This window comes from Alexandromys fortis, unplaced genomic scaffold (genome assembly GCF_014885135.2).
Source record: "Alexandromys fortis isolate MF-2015 unplaced genomic scaffold, M_Fortis_MF-2015_v1.1 scaffold_2_1_26212458, whole genome shotgun sequence".
NCBI lineage: Eukaryota > Metazoa > Chordata > Mammalia > Rodentia > Cricetidae > Alexandromys > Alexandromys fortis.
Genome location: NW_026067930.1, coordinates 1,921,718 through 1,936,703, shown reverse-complemented (window position 1 = coordinate 1,936,703; position 14,986 = coordinate 1,921,718). Strand labels below are relative to the sequence as shown.

Genomic DNA, 14,986 nt, shown 5'->3' with positions numbered 1-14,986 from the left:
TAAAGAAGCTTCCCTATATTTCTTAAATCTGAGTCTCAGAGGGAAAATTTCTCTTTTTAAAAAATTGTTTACATCAATGTATTTGTGTGTGTGTGTGTGTGTGTGTGTGTGTGTGTGTGCACGTGCGCGCGCAAATACTCCAAGGGAGTCCATTCTCGCCTCAGACACTGACTTTCTGGCTTGAGATGGACCAGCCCGCATGCCTGTCTGTGGGTGCGGCCGGCCTGGGCTTTGCAGAATACCTTATGCACCGTGTGTATCATTGTTGTGTGTTCTCCACTGGCCTGCTAGCCGGATCCCATTCAACCTCCCATGTGCCCATTTCCTTCCTCTAGAAAACTAGAGTCTGAAGCTCCCAGAAGTCCCTGCCTGCACTGTCTCAGTTTCAAAATCAGTTCACACTTACAGAGATGTCGTAAAAATAGCTCGGGGTTTCTGCATGTTCTTCTGCTGCTTACCAAATGTGACTTGTTACATAAGGGACAGAGATCAGCATGGCCACTGCCAGGCTGCTTGAGACTCACATGGAGAGCAAGGCTGCAGTCTGGCAAGGAGTCCTCTCTGTCACATCCTGGCCTTTGTCACCTTAGATCCTAAAATTGTTCCAGTCTCATTTTAAATCCCCACATCAAAGTTTTTTTTATCTGCATTCGGGCTGGCAGCACTTCCTCACTTGTCTGTGAACTGGAAGGCCCATGCCCAGGACCTAGACACGGAGTTTTAAGTGCAGCCCTCTTGCCCAGATGCCACAGAACACACACATCAAGGGGAGCCCTGGTGCACCCTCACACAGCAGCAAGCACAGGGAGCCCGGCTGACTTGGGTCTTGAAGGATCCCTCCCAGTGTCCTAGATTCCAACGCCTGTTCCTGCTGGACCTGCAGCACAAGTGGAGACCAGAGCGACCATGGCCAGACCCCAGCCCCCTCCCTGTGGCATGGGTGGGTGGTGGTCTAACTTCCTCCTTGGCCCAGCTGTGGCTTACACTTACACTTGCCCGGAAAGCCTCCCAACGTGTAAGATGTGGGTAGGATGTGTGTTTGTATAATGCGAACACGTGAGGTACACATGTAGGAAGTGTGTGTGCATGTGGGGCTGTGCACGCTGTGGGTGGTGTGTGTATACATGTAATGTACAGGGAGAGAGAAAGAGAGAGACGGAGAGAGCACGGGTATGGCGACATGGTGGGTGGTGTGATCAAGAAATGCTACCCAGGGCTGGAGAGATGGCTCAGTGGTTAAGAGCATTGCCTGCTCTTCCAAAGGTCCTGAGTTCAATTCCCGGCAACCACATGGTGGCTCACAACCATCGGTAAAGAGGTCTGGTGCCCTCTTTCGGCCTGTAGACATACACAGACAGAATAATGTATACATAATAAATAAATACATATTTAAAAAAAAAAAAAAGAAATGCTACCCAAGTAAGCCACATATCCTGGCAGTGGAGGGTGTAGAACCCTGGCAACCCCCCACTTTTCCTCAGAACTGGACCTTTGGAACTTTTGACTTCCGTGCCAGATTTCCCACCCATCCTGGGCTTGAAGATCAACCCTAGCAAGGAAGAAAAACAAGGGTCCTACCAGCGTTTGAACATACCCAGAAGACCAAGGTGAGGTGGGGCTAGGAGAGCTTGCTGGAGCCTCTGGGTGAGAAGCCAGGCCCTTGGTGGGCTGCCTCCAATTCCACCAGGCTGTAGAAGTGCGAGCCTGGGGGCCTTGAGAAAGGAATGAGTGCTTTACTTGGCACTGTGCCCTCTGCCAATGTCCACAGGACAGTTCCTCCCAGAGGAGGCACTGGACACCAATGCAGAGAATAGCTTCCAGAAAACTTGTCTAGAAGGGACAACCAGTCCCTCGGTGACACTGTGACAGAGTCCAGGCCATTGCCTGCTCTTCCCAGCCATCCTTCCTAGGTGGGACCCACCCCTTGCCCTAAGAAGCTTCAGAATAGGGGCATGAGACCAAGCAGAGATGGGGTCAGACCTGGCAGAACTGAAAGGGATCCTCTGCTGTGGGAGCCCACGTGTGACTCAGTTTCCATCTGGAGTCATTTCTGACTTAAAGAAGTCATTTGAGTTCAAGCTTGCCTGCTCTGCCTTTTCCAGTAAACTTGAGGGCTGTGAGAGACTTCTGATTTATCCCGTAAGAAAAGAAAGCAACATTATCTAGTAGAAAGTATACCGCTGATGACAAACCTCGGAACATCAAGATAGAAAGTGAGGTTTCCGAGCAGCAAGCACGTGTTGGAGAGGAGGCTGCTCATTCCAGGACACAAATAGTCTTGTGATTAGATACCGACTGACTGTGCTGTGCTTTGTTCTGTTTTTGTATGTAAACAAGTTCTGAAATAAACTCGGGCCTGTTTGGCTGCTTCGGCATGACCAGACAGACCTCCTGATTCTATCCTATCTTCTGTTTCTTCTGACTTGACTTTGGCCTCGAAGAACCAGGAACCCTAGCTGACCTTGTGGGAGTGGGCTCCTACACTCTGCTTAGTGAGGGAGGGGACTGTGGAAGTGGGTGAATGGAGGCCCTGAGGCGAGGGACAAAGATGCTTCATAGATGAGGGTGGTAGTTGGGCTCCTAGCCTCGCTCATGCTGGGCAGAGCAGTTACCACAGGCTTCGTGGTACCTCTCCTTCCAGAGTGCTAAGATTCAAAGCTATACATCCCCACGCCCAGTTTACACGTGCTAGGGATGGAGCCCTGTGTGTGGTAAGCAAGCGCTCCACCCACTGAACTTTATCCCCAACCCCGAGGATATCATACTTCTGTAGGGCCAAGTGCAGTCCACCTACCTGCCACAGGCACATTCTCAGGATGCTGGGTCATGAGACCTCAACAGAAGGTCTGACTAGCCTGAGTGGGACATAGTTCATCCTAAAGACAGCCAGGGTGACTGGTCCTTCTGTCTGTCCAAGGCCTCATAACACATTCAGCAGCCCTTGGAGTTTGCGCAATGTTTGTGTGGTGAGTCTGTATGAGTTTTTGACACAGGAGAGGACAAGCGTGCAACAAGTGGCCTTTGGTGCTTATCCAAACTACAGTGGAGGTCAAACAGCTCCTCCAGGCAAAGTCAACAGTGCAGAGGGCCTCGGTGTTGGCAGGGGTTCCAGACAATAACTCCTGGAGTGTGGCAGCATCCGTCCCAAGGCCCAAGGACTTCTGGGATGACACCTGATTCTAGGCAGCAGAGGATTCTTGGTCAAAGACCAGGGAAAAGAGCAAAGTCCACTTTGTGCAACTGACTGTCTTTTTGTCCCCTCTGTGGCATCAACAATATGCAGCTCAGACCACACTTCCAGAGAGCCTTCTGTGGGAGCGTTCAGCCTTGACCCAGCCACGTTCACGTCCCACCCAAGGATGAAGTGGGGTACGCACCACACATGACCACTAGACAGAGCCCCCAAGGGCCTCCTGTCCCTTTAGCTATGTGGGGTGAGCCCTTGCCAGGCCTTAGATCTGCAGAGGCTTCTAGATGGGACTTGCAGTCTCCGGAGCTTTGCCTCATCAGCTTCTGTGGGTTAATACGCTGCCCAGTCTTAGTGTTGTGCTGTGAACGCCTGAAGGACTGGGCCAATCGGTGTCAGGAATGGGATGGTGCTGTAACAGATGCCTGATATGTGGGAACGGGTGATGGAGAATTCTGAGCCGCAGGCAGAATTTTGTTAAAGAAAAATTAGTGCGGTATGGTGTATACAGCTGTAATCCCATCATTCTGGAGACTGAGGCAGGAGGATGGACAGGTCAGGTCAGTCTGAGCAGTAGAATGAATTCAGAAAGAGAGAGAGAAAGTTAATCCATGACACTTATTAAAGTAGCAAGGCAGACTCTAGTAAAGACCAAGCAAGTGCAGGGCCCACCCATGAGGGACTGTGTGCGGGGCAAGGGGGAATTGGTCTCAATTCTTAATTCAACATGAACGAATAAGGGGCTAGAAGTTGAGAGCCAGGGAACAGGGGAGTCAGCAGGCGAAAAAACTAAGCAGAAAACATCAGGATTCAGGGAACTCTAACAGGCCAGGGTGCCTAGATGTCACCTAAAGGATGCAGATGAGAGACCAATCAGATACAGAGGGCGGAGTCTCTTGATAAACTGATAAAGAAGGACCCAGAGGAAGTGCCCAGGCTTCCGAGCCAAGCTAAGGTATGGTTAAGCCTTGACTCTTCATCACCTTAAAGGGTGATTCCAGGGAGGACTCAGGAATCAAGGCACGGTCACGATCACACGACTAGAAAAGAACATCAGCAAAGACTCTAAGGGGTTGCAGAGTAGGGAGCATGAGACTGGAGACGGGAGAAAGGTTACCCTTGATATAAAGCGGCAAAGAACTCGATCTAATTCCGTTCCTGCCCTCGTATTTTTAGAACTTGCAGGCAAAGAAGTAGATTTTTAGCAGAAGATATGGCTGAGCACCGTGTAGCAGGTGCGGGTTGGTGCTGCTGAATGCTTATAACAGAACGGAGAAAGGGAAAACGATTCCAAGGTACAGTGTTTACTCAGAAGGGAAGTAGAACTTTAAAATGTGCAAAATTCTCCACCTGCTTGTTGAAGGAATGGGAAAATCTGCTAGGGAGGTCAAGAGTGTGGGACCCGATGGCCTCGATCCATCATCCTAGAACCATCCATTACCAAGGAGGAAGAGCAGCCACAAAAGCATTGACAAGATGACTCAACAGCCCCTCCCCTCACAGGCCTGCAGTTTCCAGGGCTTCAGGGACAAAATTATTTCAAATGCGTGGGGGGGGGGTGCTGTGACCCACTCTTCTCACTTTACCCAGCTGGCTCCCCAGTCCACCACTGCGCTCCTCACCGCAAGCCTCGGAGCTGTGTGCTCAGCAGTAAGGGCTAACTCTACCTATGCTTCAGAGGGACCCTGTGAGCTTTTAAAGAGCAGACTCACTGTGGGAGCAACTCAGAGAGTCTCCATTCCAGCGATGCCCCATAGAACTGGGAGGTCGCTGCATCTAAGACCCCAGACCATTGCTGCTGCTTACGTAACACTTCGACCCAAATGTGGACAGCCTGAGCCTCAGGCATTGACTTACTTAAGAGCTGGGGGTCTTCAGAGAACAGCCAAACAGCAAGACCAAGCACAGAGCCTTCAAGATATCCCGACAGGTTCCCTTGCCCTGGAATATCAGCGACCTGAAATAAACACAGCGGGACACTAGTATCCCAAGCCTTGTCCAGTTCTGTTCTTCATCCAGCAGAGCTCCGGGGCTGGACAAAACAAAGTGAGCTTGTAGTCACCCTTGAGGAGTTTTGATCAGACTCATTTTCTCTGCCAATTAAAAAGTTGAAAGGTGGGGGGGGGGGGGGGCTGTCTCAGATGCAGTAGACAGCAACAGGCACGGAGAGTACCCAAAAAGCAAAAACCAGAGCAGGGTTTCAGAAACTGGAATCTAACCCCCTGGGAAGGCTAGGGTTTTTTAAGTGGTTCTGGTGGTATAGAGTGGGTCCCCTCTCCCAATTATGGTCAAGCTAAACAAAGAAGGGCTCGCAAGAGGGCTGGAGGGGGTGGCCCAGCAGATGAGTGCACTGGCTGGCTGCTCTTGCCCCCAGGACCTTAGTTGGATCCTTCTGCCAGCCTCGCGCAGGTCGGTTGTCCCATCTGCTAAGAATTAGAGTGCAAGAACCATGCCATGGCTTGAGGAGGGTATTCCAGCACACTGCCACTTCCTTTGGTTCCTGCATTTTTTCCACCTCCTCCTCCACAGCGTTCTCAGACCTGGATGCAGCGGCGCAGATGCTTGCTTAGGACAGAGCATCCAACAGTTACTTGTCCTCAGCACCTTCGCCAGTTAGGAGTGCCCCACTCTGGGGGTGGAGGTTTCAATCCACCACACCTGGACTGAGGGGAAGCCCTCCCCCAGGTCCTCAGTTTCCCACCTCTTGCCAGGGCTCATCTGAGATCCCATGTACGGCAGGCTAGAATCCTCCTGCAACACCACAAAACCCCTCACTGGTCTCCCCCTTCCCGTTACTGCGAGAGCTCTTGTGCTCCTCAGAGTCACATGGGACTGGAAGAAAGGCTCAGCAGTTAAAGAGCACAGATTCTCTTTCCAGAGGACTTGAGTTAGATTCCCAGCACCTGCGTGGTAACTCACAAGCCAGTTCCAGGGGGATCCGACGCCCTCTTCTGACCTCTGTGGGTACTGCACGGATGTGGTGCACGGACACACGTGCAGGCAAAACACCCATACACATAAAAATAAAGATAAAAATGAAACATGCTGAAGTCTTGCACCTCAGGCTGGGGCAGAGCACTTGCTCGGCATGGCCAGAACCCGGCTATCTACACAACACCTCCAAACAGAGGACAAGAGTGGAGGCGGGAGGAAGGAGCTCTTGGTAGCTTCTGGTCCAAAACATCAGTCTCAAGATTCCCTCTTGCTTTCTCTTTCAAAGGTCGTGTTTAAAATGCTGCAGGCAAGATAATATGCATAGCTTCCTTGGTTTCTCTGCCCTCTGCTGGTGAGGTCTCACCCTTGAACAGTTTGGAAGCAGGCGCCCTCCCCATGAAAGTCTGAGAGAGTAAACAGCATACACACACACACACACACACACACACACACACACACACACACACACCGGGAACATATGCTCTAGTCTTCATCCCTGGCAGGAGGGGGTCTTGCTGATCTGCGTGGGACAGAAAGAAGACGTGTCTATGTCTAGTGGTGACTTCACAGACAAGCCACCATGTGATAGTGCCAAGAAAGAAGAAGCCGGCAAAGCAGGCCTCTGGCAGCTTGAGCCGCCCTTGCTGGCTGAGCACGACCTCCAGCGGCCAAGGATTTTGATCACCCCAGCTGAGCCCAGGCCTATTCCTGCTGTCTTTGTTAGGGTGACTACTTCTGTGCTAAAACACCACGACTAAGAGCAACTTGGGGAAGAAAACAGGTGTATCTCACTTCACACCACAGTCCACCACTGAAGGACGTCAGGCAGGGAACTCAGGCAGTAATTTGTTCCTCTTCCCACTGCGGTTTTGCTAATGCATCTACCCCGTTCTCTTTTCACTGTTACTATTGGTGTGGGAACCAAGGCCTGGACTCCCGTGTTGGAGGGAGCAGAGGGAGACAGGAAACACAGCGGGAGGTCAGCAAGAGAGAAGATCACAGTGGCTCACTGCCGTCAATCTTCCGCCACCCAGCAATGTCCACCAATGCCATCAGACTATGAAATCCATCAGGGGACAAATCCATTGTTTACTTAGGAAACTTGGAGTCTAACAGTGTGCAAACATCACTCTTGGAGTGCCCCCAGAGTGAGCTTTACCAACCTCTAGGGCATTTCCTAACCTAATCAAAAGCAACCATCACACACACCCTAAAATGTGTTTGGGAGACAAATTCCAATGTCGGTATTCATTTTGTATCTGGGAAACATTTATTGCACAATTGCGACATCCAGATTGTCCTAGCAGGGCCTTTGAGATGACTCAGCAGATTAAGGCACTTGCCAAGCAAGCCTGGGTACCTCAGCTCCATTCCGAGAACCCACATCAAGATGAAAAGATAGAGCCACCTCCATAAAGTTGTCCTCTGACCGCCACATGGGCCGTGGCAGTGTCCTATCCAACACATCAACAATAAATCATTTTTAACTTAACAAGGTTGTTGAAGCTGTGTTTGTACTTGGGGGAGAGCCAATTTTAAATAAGAATGCTTTTAGAAAGCCATTTCTTCTATATTTTCAAATTTGCCATTATAAAGTTAAGAATGTCCCCTTATTAAGTACTGCGTGCCCGTTGACTGGTATGGCTCCTTTCGCTTACAGGATGACTTTATCCACTCCCTCCACCCCTACCACTTGTTTCAATACAAATAGGCAGACCACGACTAGGAGACCAGTCACTCAGCATAGTTTTAAAGCTCTAGGTTTATCATAAGTGAAATTCACACACACAACCACAGCATCCAGAGCAGTGGTTGGTCCCTCCCTTGGGACCTGTCCCTACCTATGAGCCCTCCACCCTCAGACTTCCAAAGGAAGCAGTATTGCCTTAGAGGGAGGTGAAGTGACACCGGCCTTCCAGGACCCGTGGCCCAGAGTGCGCCATGGAGAACCATGGAGGTGCCATTGAGCCCTCAAAGCCAGTCATACTCCACTTCTTGAGCTTTAACTCTGGGAGATTTTGCCATGTATCCGTCACCATGTGCCCTGTTCCAAGTCACTCCATATTAAGTGAACAGTGGCATTATGGCCACTTCATGCCCTTGATAACCCCGTTTTACAAGTAGCATTTGGCTCCACTTTGTAAACCCAGAGGCAGGTGTATTAAAAATCAGAACTTACCAAGCACACCAGACTGATGGAAGATAGAGCAGCTTCATCTCCCATAAAGAGGAGAACCCCCAAACCTGGCAGCTGACAGCTCTAGCCGACCTGTCTCTGGCTCCTGGGTGTGTGTACCAATGGAGCAGCAGCCTTCTCCAGGACTTTAGCTCAGTGCCTGCTGCTGGACTGGGGTCTCCTCAAAGTGCCACCTGCCTGTCCACCTATCTGTCCACCCACCCCGATCTGGTCCTGCACCTTACCTCCAGGTCCTACAACCCTACAGCTTCGTTCTGCAGCCTCCAGCTGGGTTTGTTTATCTCTCCACCTGCAGCCCTCTCTGCTTCTGCTTCCAGTGAGCCCGCCTTGATTTCTTAGAACTCTTCAGCACTTAACCCTTAGGTAGCCATTCTGTGACCTATGTAAGTAGATAGATGATAGATAGATAGATAGATAGATAGATAGATAGATAAATAGACAGATAGATAGATGGATGATAGATGATAGATAGATAGATAGATAGATCGATAGATAGATAGATATGGTCTTTGATATTTGATCTGAGAATTGATAATAGTGATCAGTTGGAATGAAAGAATCTATGCTTGCCTCTGCCAGCTACCAAGGGAATTCAGGACTATTTGGTAAAGTGTGGCTAACGAAACTTATTTACCTTGTAACCCTTCTGCCAGTCCATAAATTCTGACCTTGAATAAAGACACCCACACAGCATCTGTTTCTAGCACAGCACTACGTGTCATCTTTTTGGACACCTTGTCAGTTGTCCTGGCCTATACTGGGGTGGACAGGGAGGCTCATGAATGACTACCTACGATAACAATGACCGTGGGGGGGGGGGGAGACAGAAACAGCAGGACAGCTTGGCTGGGTGGAGTTTTCCAGTTTCCTTACAGAGTAGCTTGCTGCCCCCCCCTTCCCACCCCCATACCCCATCAGCTGAGCCTTCTGTCCCGCTGGGAGCTCCTTCAGGAAGCTCTGATTGCAACATCCTGAATTCCACCTTTCTTTCTCTGTAGCCCTGGGCTGATAGAGGTAAATCAGCCATGTGGTGTGACTCATGATCCTGACGTCTACTAATCGTGGTCTTAGGTAACATTTTATTATCTGTCTCTGCTATATGAAGCTTTATTTTACGCTCTTCATTCCCTATATTTACCTTAAACCCGATTGCCAAAAATGTCTTGCTGCTTCCTCCAAGAGTCTATTGGATAGCTCCGGGGTCTTTGATGGATTTTGTTTGGTTTTGTTTCTTTTCGTTGTTGTTACTGTTTACTTTGAGATAGGGTCTAGCCTGGAACTTGCTATATAGACCAGCCTGACCTCAAACTCATAGAGATTCTCCTATCTCTGCCTCCCAAGAGCTTAATGATATGTTATAAGCACAAGCCTTTTAAAGAGAAATTGTTTTTGTTTGAGTAGATTTCATCACAGGTGGCTGGTGTCAGCAAAATCAAGAGTTCTCGCCTCAGAGGGACACAAGAGACGGCTTATTCTGGAGCCAAATATGAGCAGTGATGGCCCAGAACTCAGCCTCAGACAGGTGCACCCTGCCCTCCAAACACCTTGGGAACTGCTCGGCTGTTTCCCATTCACTCTCTGGAGGAAGTGGAGAGCAAGAGGCATAGGGGTGGGAGACTGGCCCCCAATCTCTGGACCAAAGAAAAAACTGATACACTAAAATCTGGCCTTACAACAAATCGATAAATAAGACCAGGTCAAAACAAAACAAAAACAAACAAACAAACAAAAAACCTACCACATACTCAAGTTTAGCTAGCAACACTGTTTAGCTGACAAGCTCTAAACCCAAAAGCCAGCCTAGTCCAGGGCACTCTCATGTTGGGAAATGGTTCGCTCCCACGGGAGGCTGCTGAGGGCATGCAGGCATCCAGAGGCAGTATCACAGCCAAGCTAGTTAATGCTGGCGGCTCTGCTGGATGGGCATTTGACCTTTTGGTCTCCAGGCAGCCGATGCTTAGGTCTCATGCTGGTGGGCTACTTAATCAGCCCCTGTTGCCTGTCCTGCTGAAGGAGCTGGACCAACCTGTGCTCCAGCATGAGGAAGAGCACAAGATCAGCTCCCCGGCATCCTGTCCCCAAAGGACTCTTCTCCCATCCCAGTATGAGGACATCTTACGGACTTTGAAGCAAAGTTGCCTGGAAGAAGGAACCCCACAACACAAGCTGAGACCACCTGCTCGGTCGGCCAGGAGGCCTGTGCAGGGAAAGCTGTGTGGCCTCTGAGACAGAACAGCTAGTTTGGAAAGGACAAAGCCCACCAGCTTCCTGAGCAGCCTGAGTGAATCCACTGAATGCTCTAATCTGGCTCTTCAGTCTCTGAGAGCTGTAGATTCTTCATGGCTGGGGGGGGGGGGGGGGGGGGGGGGGGGGGGGGGGGGGGGGGGGGGGGGNGGGGGGGGGGGGGGGGGGGGGGGGGGGGGGGGGGGGGGGGGGGGGGGGGGGGGGGGGGGGGGGGGGGGGGGGGGGGGGGGGGGGCGACACGGACGCGGGGTGGGGGGCGGGCGGGGGAACGGGAAGAGGGGGAGGACGACGGGAGGGCGGACGGGACAGGAGGTAATGCGTGCCACTGCCACTAGAGGGCACATGGTTTCCGGGCTGGGGAAGTGGGGATAGGGAAAGAGGGCTCAAAGGCAGGAAGGAGGAAGGCAGGTGGGGTGCTCAAAGGAGGTCACGTGCGGGGCAAAGACAAATAGAAACTAGACACCATCTAATGGGGTGGGGAGGTATTTCCACCATAGCTGGAGAATCCAGAGACCGTGAGTTCTGCCGTCATGAAGCCCTTATTAAGGAGACTAGGCTTAGGTCGCACATGCCCTGGGTGCGGAGACCCTTTGCAGACCTCGTTTCGGGGGGGCCCCCCTTCTTCTCTGGAACCTTGTGAAACTAGAACAAGAGATATAGTGTTTGTTAACTCCCCGTACCCTACAAGAATAGGTTTCTATTTTAGTTATGAATAAGTTTCTGTTTCCTAAACCTGATGCATCCTACAAAACATATTGTTCAGCCAGCACCAAACTCAAGACCCCATGACGTATGATTGCCCTTTTCTGTGTTTTCGGGATTCCTTGATCTATAGCAGGGACCACAGAACAATAATATACGGCGCCCTCCACATGGTGTATATTCCTGCGTTTACTCTTGCCATTCTTTATATTTTTTTCTAACAGCCTTGCCCTGTAAGACTTACAGCTGTTTTCTGCTAACCTTATGGCTCTTCCCCATAAAGAAGGACCCCAAAAACCTAGTGTGGGGCTGCTCTCTAAAGTCCTGAATTAGGGTGAGACAGCCAGCTGGCCAGCCTCGGGTACTCCCCTAAATTAAGCTTATTTAATGGAACAACCATGGATTTGGTCGTTCTCCTAGCATATTTGGGGTTAGTATTATATGAATTTTAAAAAGCAGGCTTTAATTAATTGCTTGCTTAATTTAATCAGTTAATTTGGCCATGGTGATTTGGGTCAATCATCTCTCTCCTCCCATCTTTGGGATTAACAATCCTTGTGCCTGTTGGGTGGAGGTGGGGGCCGCAGACCTGCCCATAGTAGAAAACAGGATATGGGGCCTGCTTCTGTGCTTCTGGTTCTCTCTCTCTCTCTCTCTCTCTCTCTCTCTCTCTCTCTCTCTCTCTCTCTCTGTCATTTCCCCATCTGAATACATTCTGGTAACTGCCTCATACTGAGAAATTTTTGCAGCAATGGGTGGCGCAGAGAGGCAGGGCTCGGTGCAGAACTGGAAGTGCTGTCTACACGGTCCTCAGAACCAAGCTTCTGTCTCTCCTGCTTCATTGGGCCTGAGGACCACAACATCACTCCCAGCTCTTGTTACAGTTCTTGAGTAAGGTTCCAGAGCAGGCACCTTATCCACACCTCAGGTTCTGTTACTTGCAGCCAACCACAGTCCCAAAGTATCAAATAGAAAATTCCGGAAACAATTCTGGGATTCTAGCTAAATCACGCTAGCCATATTCTTGGCGAAAATAAGTAAGACAGCTCAGACCAGATGGGAGTGGAGGTTTTGGAGGAATAGGATATGACCCCATCAGATATGGAGAGTGTTCCCGGTGAATGGGGCAGGCCTTGACATGCTGACTAGGTGGGGATTTTTTGTTTTGTTTTGTTTTGTTTTTCGAGACAGGGTTTCTCTGTGTAGCTTTGGTGCCTGTCCTAGAATGAGCTCTTGTAGACCAGTCTGGCCTCGAACTCACAGAGATTTGCCTGCCTCTGCCTCCCAAGTGCTGGGATTAAAGGTGTGCACCATCACTGCCTGGCTTATAAGGGAATCTTAAGGAAAGAACCCTGCTGAACACAGAAGAAAATTTTGAAGTAAGGCCATTGGGATTTTGACCACATACCCACAGCCCTCTTAGTGAGGAATAGCAATTTGCCCTGCTGAGTGCCCATTCAAGGCTGGCTCAGCATTGGGCCGGGGAACAGTTGAAAAGGAACAAGCCCATAGAGGCCCCAGCCAGTGTCTAGCCCTCTGCTTTGGAGTCACTGTGAACCCATTTCCAAGCTGGCACCAGGGACAGGAGGCCCAGCTTCACCTCACACAGTGGCAGTCATTCCCAAAGCAGCTGGTGAGGATGTGGCCCAGATAGGGCAGGCAAGAGGACTGGGAAGCCCCTGGGACTTACAAGCTGAAATAACTGGTGAGCAGTGGACCCTATTCCTTCTTCCTATGACTATGACATCATGCCCTGAGGCCCTTTGTCACTACAACATGCCACCCACCCACTGTCATCACGGCTGCCATGCTTCTAAGGGACAATTCACTGGTAGGCAGACAGATGGGAGAGGGGCATGATTAGGTAATAAAGGCAGTGGCCTTCCCAGATGGCTGCCTTCTTCTGCACCACCCTAACCTGAGACAAAAGTCTGGCAGCTTTTAAAACAAAGACCTTGCAGGCTTTTGCCCCCCACCAGCAGACCCCTGCTGAAGGACTGGATCACCAAGTTCCAAGTGAGGTCAGGACATCACAGAGCAGTTGTGGGCCAATCAACCATGGTATCTCTCTTCAAACCAACAAACCCTAAATTAGGGAAGGAAACTCTTTGGAGATTTCCAAAACCACCCCACTCTGCAAAGCAGAGGGTCTTTCTCTGGCTTTCTGCTACATGCGTGTGTCTCCTCACCCCCAGTAAACACTTTTCTTCAACTACTGAGCTGTCTGCTCCCTTTGCCTTGTTCTGACATTTCTCTGCTGCCTACCTGATGCACTGAGATTTTTCTACCCTTTTTGCTCTTTAATGGGCAGAGAAAACCCGGCCAAGACCCCTAGACTTTATCATTTTCATTTAAAGTACACGCAAAAGACTTGCATTCATGGGACCTAAAACTAAGGAAGGTGAGTCAAGGAACTCATACGTGAATGGTAAGGTTCCAGGTGTTCACAGGGTTCCAGGGGGCTCACCTAGAGACAGGAAAGTCATCAGGGAGGTGAGGGAATAAGCTATAGGCCACTTTAGCACCAAGATTAGGAACCGCCTGTGCAGAAGCCCTGAGGTGGGTGTATTGATTAGAGGAAGTTCGATTAGAGGAAGTTCTTAAAGGAAGTTCCCAGGGACACTGTGCTTGAAATAGACACAAGAGTTGCGTGAGCACTCTGTAGAGGTGGGAGTCAGGCCTGTAGACCTGGGACTTGGCCAGAGGTGGATCACTGTCTTGTACCAGTAATCTAATGAAATTCAGAAAATAGCTTATTCTGAACCAGATGGGACTGGCCAGAGCCAAGGAATGTATACTGAAATCACCCATAAAGGGATGCTTCTCTGTGGAAGAGGGGACATGAACTCATAGCCACGGGACATGAAAAGATCCTATGTCAAAACCTGAACCAGGAGGCTGGAGAGGTAGATCAGCAGTTAAGAGCACTAGCTGCTCTTCCAGAGGACCTGGGTTTGGTTCCCAGCAACCACATGGCAGCTCCCAACCATATAGAACTTCAGTCCCAGGGGATTCACAGGACACACATGTGGTACACAGACATGCATGCAAGCAGAAATCCATACATATACAATAAAAATTACAACATGAAATAACATGCCTCAGTCATCCTGGCAGGGTTTCAAGCACCTGGGACATGTTCGGGAGCTCAATCAACCCTCTTCTAAGGCTTTCAGAGGTTATTTACAGTGTTCTAGCTTTAGGGCCGGTGGCCACTGAGGTCTGCTAAACTTACCAATACATTCCAAGAATTTTACTAAATTGACATGAGAACCTATGGTCCACAGAGATCAGAAGCAAATGGCTCCTGAAGGACCTAGACAGTCCAAGACAATTGATAGCTGTGGACCTGCCACCTGTATCTCTCAACAGGATACGTTCCACTAGGGTTTGCCCATCTCCCCCAGATTCTGGTCTCCAAGGCTTCTTTTCCCAGGCTAGCACCACGCAGCATGAAGAAGCCAGTGTGGTTTATTCCCCATGGGGTGGGGAGGCTCATTCCTGGGATTAGGTAAAGCTATTGTGTAGGTGGACGTTGTCCTCGGGAGCGACAATGGCAAAGGCACTAAGAAAGAGGCCTCACACACACAGTTAACAGTGGAGAACCCAGCATGGCCTAAGGAGGAAGCAGCAGCTGAAGTGGCTCAGACATCCTAGCAGGGTCATGTGCATGTGTTATCCAGCTCTTTAGCCAGAATGTCCCAATGCCCATTATGCATCAC

General features: G+C 50.2%; 1 protein-coding gene across 2 annotated transcripts in view; it reads right to left on the bottom strand.

Annotated features, from left to right (window-relative positions):
- LOC126503588 (lymphocyte antigen 6D-like) overlaps positions 1-8,751 on the bottom strand; it is a 39,741-nt gene extending 30,990 nt beyond the window's left edge. The window contains exons 1-2 of one of the 2 annotated variants that reach the window (XM_050145394.1): positions 8,301-8,751; positions 5,045-5,144 (exon numbers count right to left, since the gene is read on the bottom strand). In XM_050145394.1, the coding sequence (XP_050001351.1) occupies positions 5,045-5,144; positions 8,301-8,345 (145 nt within the window). In that variant the 5' untranslated portion in view covers positions 8,346-8,751. Of the gene's footprint in view, positions 1-2,794; positions 3,855-5,044; positions 5,145-8,300 lie in introns of those variants that run through there. The other variant, XM_050145397.1, reaches the window with a different exon arrangement.
- Positions 8,752-14,986: the final 6,235 nt, after the last annotated feature.